Below are 6,822 nucleotides of genomic sequence, written 5' to 3'. Positions count from 1 at the left end.
TGCTGCTCCGCTGGCGTCACCCGCTTGTGGCCCCCGTGGCTGCAGGGGGGGGGAATCCCAAAAAAGATGGAGCTGGCAGCCCCGAGACCAAGCCACCCCCCCTCAAAAAAAACAAAACAAAACCAAAACAGGCCTCTGCAGATGGGAGCTGACCCCCACAGTACTGCAGGCTCTGTTCCAGCCCCAAACGCGGGCACCGCGGCGCATCGTCACACCGCTCTGTGCTTCCGAGAAAATCCTCCTGGGGAGGAGCAGGGTGGTTCCCCGTGACGCGGGGTGGCGGGGGTGTCCCGGCAGCCGCTCCAGCCCTGCTCACTTCCTCGGGATCTGGACGCTGGCGTACTCGGAGCCGGCCTCCTCGGGGTGCGGGGCCGGTCGCCTGGGCGCTTTGCTGAGGTGAACCATGTCCAGGTCGGCGTAGGTGAGGTTGTCGTCGCTGGTGGGCATCCGGTTGCTCTGGATACAGGCATACTCCGACTGCTGGCTCATCTCCGCCATCCGGCGGATGGTCTTCCTCTCTCTGTCGAAGTTCAGGTCGGCGTAGGTCAGGTTGTTGGGGTCGGATTCCTGCGCGAGACACCACGAGTTGGGAGGACGAGCGAGGAGCCCCCCCCGGTGCCCACCCAAAGCCCCCCTGCTGGAGTCAATCCCGCTGGGACAGCTCGGGCTCTGCTTGCGATCCCGCAGCGACACTCTACCCTGTCCTATGTCTTCAAATCACCAGCCACCGCTGCAGAGCCACCACCACAATCCAAGAGCCAGCACCACATCTGCCCCAACCCTGCCCTTCCCAAGTCCCGGTAGGGATGGGCAGCGGCCAACCTGCCCAGCGATGCCCATGGGGAGCTGGCAGAGGCTGGGTAGGACAGACAGATTGCTGCTGATCACGACTTTGCTCGTAACTGCGTCACCAAATGCAAAATAACTCCACAAATAGCCTGGCTGGCTATCGCACAGCTGGTTCTCCAGGCAGCACAAACCCAGACTTTCCTGGGAGGAGGAGGAGGAGGAGGAGGAGGAGAGGGTGAAGGCAGCAAAGATGCTGCGAAGTGGTTGCCCCATCCCTGGGGCAGCTTCTCTTCCCTCTCCAGCCACAGTGTGGAGACACTGAGATGTTTCACGGGGGAGCCACCACCCTCCACCGGAGACATGGAGATGTCTCCTGGAGGAACCAGCACCCTCCGCTCCCGCCTCCCGCCCGCGGGGCCGAGTGACACACCTGGGTAGTGGCCTCGCTGCTCTTCTCGGGCTCGTGTAACCTGAAAGGGGGAACACCAGAAATCACAGAGTGCACTGTTGCCTCTTCCCCAGCGATGGAGCAGCCGGGGACGTTCAGATGCAACACAAGGTCCTCGCAGCAGCACCCAGCAGGACGAGTCCGCACCGGCCCAGCCCCATCTCCGCAGGCTGGAGACCCGGCTCCCACCCGCTTGCTCAGCCTCACCAAAAGCCAAACGTTTGGGTGGGGGATCACCGCGGGGGGCAGAGGCACAGGCGGGGAGATGGGCAGAGCCTGCGCTCCTGCCTTCCCTTTCGCAAGATTTTGGGGATCCGGTGCTGTCCTGATCCCAAGGGAACCCCATCTGCGGGCTGGAGGTGCCCAGCCCAGGGTGCCCACGGGGGACTCGGCGTCTAGGGGAGATCCACACTTACCTAGCAGATGGTGAGCTTTTACCTGCCGGAAGAGAAAGTTTAGGGAATAAATAGTTCAGGAAACAGGGTCACCCCTCCCCGCTTCCCCCGGCACGTGAGCCCACCCGCAGAGACTGCTGCCAGCCCAGATAATACACAGCTTTTCCCAGAGGCAAGCGCCTGCGGTTTTCTGGAGTTTCACTCCATTTCCTGCAGGACTGTTCCTGGGAGAGGGCAGGAGGTGCAGGGGGGTGTCAGACGTTTGAGGTACAAGGAACAAGAAGCGGGTTTGACTCTGCTCCTTGGCAGGCACCGACACACAGCAGCAAGCAGGCAGAGCTTTCCCCGCAGCCTGCAAACCGCCCGCCCAGCTCCGCTCCGACCTCTCCTTCGGGCACCCGAGAGAGAGAGGGAAAAGGGGGTCGGGAGCCGCTGGCTTCCCTGCCTGCACTTGGTTTCCTTACCCTTGCTCTGCTTTGTCCGGATGAGGTAAAGAATCGCAGCCACCAGCAGCGCCAGCACCGTGCAGACCACCCCCACCACGATGTAGATGACCAGCAAATTGCCTGGAAGGCGAATGAGAAAGGTCACCACGGGCCAAAAAACGCTGGTCCCGACCGGGTCCCCGCAGCCTGACAGCTGGGGTTGGCCTGGTGGCGCTCGAAGCGGCGAGGGCAGCTCGGTACCTGCCCGCGTCACTCCCCCAGCCCCCCCAGCACGGAGAGTTTGTGTCCTCGAACCAGATTCTGGTGGGACTTTGAGCTTTCTCAGGGGTTGGCATCGTACAGCCTCCCCGGCGGGGGCCGCATCCCAGCGGCTCCCACGCACCGTTCTCCATCTGGGCCCAGTCTCTCAGCCCGTCCCTGGCCAGGGCAGCGATCCACAGGGTGACCGTCCTGTCGAGGGGCGGCTGGGCGTCGTGCACCACGCGGCAGGTGAACACGGAGCCGTTCCTCTCCTCCGTCGCTTGGACCTCCACCAGGCTCCTCAGCCCAAACAAGCCCCGGGGGTTCTTCCTCAGCTGGGAGACGTTCTCCACCTTTATCTCCGTCCCGTTCTCCAGCCAGGTGACAGCCACCTCTCCCGGGTAAAACCCCTCCACGTGGCAGGTGAAGTTCAAGGTCTTGTTCACCCCAACGGGGCTCAGCAGGTCAGGGACCACGCGGACATGGGGGGAAACTGGGGAGAGAAGCAGCTCCTGGTGCCTGACATCCCCCAGCTCCGGTACCCGCAGGGTGCCCCGTCCCCACCCCAGGACCCCCAGCCCCGTGGGAGCAGGACGCCCCGAGCGCGGGTCCCCCCTGCAGCCCTCACCTCGCAGGGCCCTGCTGAGCTGGTAGTGCCCCCTCAGCGGGGCCGGCAGCGTGGAGTGCTGCACCTCGCAAACGAGCCGCGCGCGGACGTCGTCCTCCTGCAGCGTCATCGTCACGTTGCTGGACACGTTGTAGGAGGATCTCGTCCGCCCAGGGGTGATCTGGGGCTGCTGAGCTGAGATCGTGGTGTTGTCCTTGAACCATTTCACACTGATGTCTCTGGGGAAGAACCCTCCGGCCGTGCAGGTAAAAGACACCGATTGCCCCGGCCCCGCTCTGTGGTTGGGCCCGGACACGACTGGGGGGGTGGGTAAGGCTGCGGGGAGAAGTGTGGGGCCCTCAGACCGGGCTCTGCCACCCCTGCCCAGCCCCAGGGCTGCAGGGAGCGGGCTCTGCCACGGGGACACGGATGTGTCCGGGGATGATGGCCCGTGGGACCCCCTCCGGGGACTGGCCCCTAAGCCCCTTCCCCATCCCCGCTTGCCCCAAGCAGAGCCCACCGGGCTGGGCTGTGCCAGGGGCTGCACCCGGCAGGGCTGGTGCTCACCAGGAGCAGCTCAGGGAGCCCCACTCACCGTGCACGGACACCTCCGTGCCCTTTCCATGCCGAAACACCTCCTCACCACCCAGCGACTTGCTGAACTTGACACAGTAATAGGTGCCGGCATCCTCGGGGCGAACATCGCTGATGCGGATGCTGAAATCTGCGTCAGACGCACTCACGACCCTTGTCACGCGGGGGAAGGTGCCCGTCTGCTCATAAACAGTCTCGTTGCTGCTGCCCCAGCCCTTCAGCCACTTCACGGGGCCGAGGAGACTGTCCACAGACACGGTGCAGGTCAGGGTGAGCGTGTCCCCTGCTGTCACCAACACCTCGTCCTGGGGCTGGTGCAGCTTGAAGCTCTGACCCGTCTGGGCACCCACACCTGGGGACAAAAAAACCAAAACAACCCAGACCAAGTCCTGTGGCACCGCACACCCGGGCAGCAGGGACACGGGCGATGGGGCCGTGCCAGCGCCGGGGACCCTGTGGTTCCAGCAGCAGCGGGCACAGCCCTCCTCCGCTCGCGGGTCTGAGCAGCAGCTTTGCCAGAAAACCCCACGTCGTGCCCCCTCCACCCAAACCCCAGAGCAAATCCCAGCTGCCCCCACCTGCCGGCACACCGCGCTGCCTCCCCCAGGGCCGCTCGGCTTTGCCAGCCAGGAGGAACCAAGGGCACCAAACGCAAGGCGCTCCACAAAAGCGAGCTCCCTTCGCAGACGCCACGTTCTCCGTACTCGCTCTGTCCCGTTTCTACACGGAACCCGCGCCCCGACTCGCTCCAGCAGCACACGGCCCTTAGCCGGTGGCAGACGCCATTCCTGCTCCTCGCCGACAGAGGAGAGCCGTCCCCTGCCAGGCAGCTCAGCAGCCACGCTCCCGCACCGGCCAAGGGCGCAAACCAAAAAACCACCGCCCCCAGTAACCCCCCCACACACACACCCCATCTACGCACCCACGGGTGCCCACGCACCTTCCCACACCCGCGGTCAGGCAGGGAGAGGCTCCCGAGGTCTGCAGGAAAACCGCAGGGGTTCCGCTCCCCCTGGGGATAACAAAATCCCCGGGAGCCGGCCAGCTCAGCCCTGCGGGAATCGGCAACGCGGCTCCCCACTCCCCAAAAACCAGCTTGTGGCGGCAGAGCGAGCCACCCCGTCGCCTACGCGGCTCCTCGAGGGGTTCCTTTGGGCCACGCCGATATAGTTATCGCGACCGAATTGAATGAGATTTCAATACAGGTCACTGCTGAGAGGAACGTTTTTAAGCAACGCGGGAGAATCACTGAAATCCGCTCCCTGATAACGGGAGCTGGGTGCTGCTGACCGCGGCGAGCCCGGAGCTGGCGAGCGACACGCAGAACTGGGGCGGTGGTCACGCAGAGACCGTCGCGTTTGAGCGGGGAGCTACAGCAGCACAGCCGGCTCTTCAGGCTTGTTGGCTGGCGGGGGGGGGGCCTGCAGCTGCACCCTGGCATCTCCCACCCCAGAAAAACCCAGAGCAGCGACTCCTGCCCTTTACCCCCGGATGGGACAAAATCCTCGGCTGGACGCTCCCAGGAGGCTCCACCACAGGATGGGCCGCTCCGATCCCTCCCCCCGGCTGGCTCCCACGGAGGCCAGAAAGGATTTTGGGCAACTGTTAATCCCTTCTGGCTACCAGCAGTGTTTGATGGACCCCAGACGTTCTCACTCTCCGCACAATTACCAGATCTCGACGGAGATCTCACCAGGAGCAGTTTCTCAGCTCCCCAAGTTAAAGGCTTTTTGCCCAGGGCGTCACTCCGCTGCCTCCCCCCGCACAGGCTGATGCTCGCAGCCAAAACCTTCAGCCCTTGGTGTTTCCTTGGAAGCCACGCCAAGGCTAACGTGGCAGCAGCACCTCACACCAGAAAAAGTTTGTTCCCTAAGACAAGCACGGAAGGACGGAAACCTGGTTTGTGTCCCGTCCAAACGCGCCGTTCAGGCTGAGCCTAAGTCCCGTGTCTGAGCAGCAACGCCCTGGGCTCCTCCGAGGTGAGCCCGTGGTCCTCAGGTGACCCAAACCCGGGGCAGCAGCCCCAACGCGGAGCCCCTGCCCTCACAGGGGGGTTCGTGCACCCCCCGGGGCAGCACATGGCCCTGACACAGGGCACACACCGCCGGCCCTGCTGCCGTGGCATCTCCCGAGCTTCTCCCTCGCCCGCTGCCCCCGGACCTTTCGCAAGAAGCGGTTGAGAAACGCACAGAGGAAGTTTGAAAGCACACGAGCATCACCCACCTCTCACCATCCACCCCATCGCTCACTGCTCCCCTCCGCAATCCTGTGGACGAAAAGCTTTCTGTGGGGCAGTGACCTCCCCCGCGTCCTCTTGAGGGTCCCCCGCACTGGGGGGGAGCTGCCAGCACTGGCCCGCGCAGCCCAGCCCAGCCTGCAGCGAGCCAAGTGCTTCCTCCTCATCCTCCCTCTCTCCATCTGTCCGTCTCCCCACGAGGCACACACCGTGCCGGCGGGGAGAGAGATGGGGGGAGCGGCTGCTTTGGGGCCCCGGAGCTGCCCCCAACGCCGGTCGGGGCGAGCGACACGGGAATTGCTCAACCCCACGGCACGTTTCTTGGATGCAGCGACGGGGCCTCAGAGCAACATCTGCAAAAGCACCGGGCAGTTAAACTGGGGGGTTAACGGGGTGCAGCCGTGCCCAGCTGTAGCCCCTCGGCGCAAGGCTTCTGCCTTCCTGGGGTCACGAGGATTTATCTTTGCGGGCAGCGGGGCCACCTCTGAGATCCCGGGGCTGGCTGCCGGGCTGCGCACACCTCCCGGCGCCCAGCACGCATCGCCTCCTCGCCGGGCAGCGGCGTGCGAGCACGCTGCCTGCTCCCTGCGCCGAGGGATTTGCAGGCAGAGCACGTGCTGCTGGCCGGTGACGGGCTCCTGGAGGTGCTGCTGCAGCGGGGCCGCGGCCGTGAGGGGCTTTTCTGACGGTGCTGCTGCTCCCCGAGAGCAGCCGCGGAACAAAGGGCTTCGCGCTGCCGCCTGCCAGGAGGTTTCACGGGAAGCTCTCGGGCTCTTGGTCACTGCAGAGAACCCTGCGTGGCTCTAGGGAGCCGCTCAGATAGGACTAAAATGGGGCTTTTTGGGGTATTTTTCCGTGTGTTCTGCCGTGAGCCGCCCCGCTACGTTAAAGCCTGCCACACACAGCTCTGCCCGGCCCGATGCCCCCCCAGATCACCCCGTCCAGGCGTCGCAGGAATCCAGAGCAGATGAATTCCACCCCGAGGGGCCACGCCAACACCACGGCGCCTTAACGACACCCGCTCACCCCCCCGCCGCGTCCCGTGGGGTCACCCGACGGCTCCAACC

General features: G+C 64.7%; 1 protein-coding gene across 1 annotated transcript; it reads right to left on the bottom strand.

Moving 5' to 3' along the window:
• Nucleotides 1-6: 6 nt before the first annotated feature.
• SIRPA (signal regulatory protein alpha) lies at nt 7-5,761 on the bottom strand. The gene is made up of 9 exons (XM_026867142.1): nt 5,750-5,761; nt 4,098-4,239; nt 3,521-3,871; nt 2,947-3,261; nt 2,461-2,811; nt 2,097-2,198; nt 1,654-1,675; nt 1,220-1,259; nt 7-567 (listed from the first exon to the last, which is right to left on the bottom strand). The coding sequence occupies exons 1-9, from the start codon at nt 5,759-5,761 to the stop codon at nt 313-315; spliced, it is 1,590 nt and encodes a 529-aa protein (XP_026722943.1). The 3' UTR covers nt 7-312.
• Between the last annotated feature and the right edge of the window lie 1,061 nt (nt 5,762-6,822).

This window comes from Athene cunicularia, unplaced genomic scaffold, assembly GCF_003259725.1.
Source record: "Athene cunicularia isolate RWA unplaced genomic scaffold, athCun1 SCF_174, whole genome shotgun sequence".
NCBI classification, from domain to species: Eukaryota; Metazoa; Chordata; class Aves; order Strigiformes; family Strigidae; genus Athene; species Athene cunicularia.
Note: the sequence above shows the minus strand (reverse complement) of the source record. Positions and strands in the feature narration are given on the sequence as shown.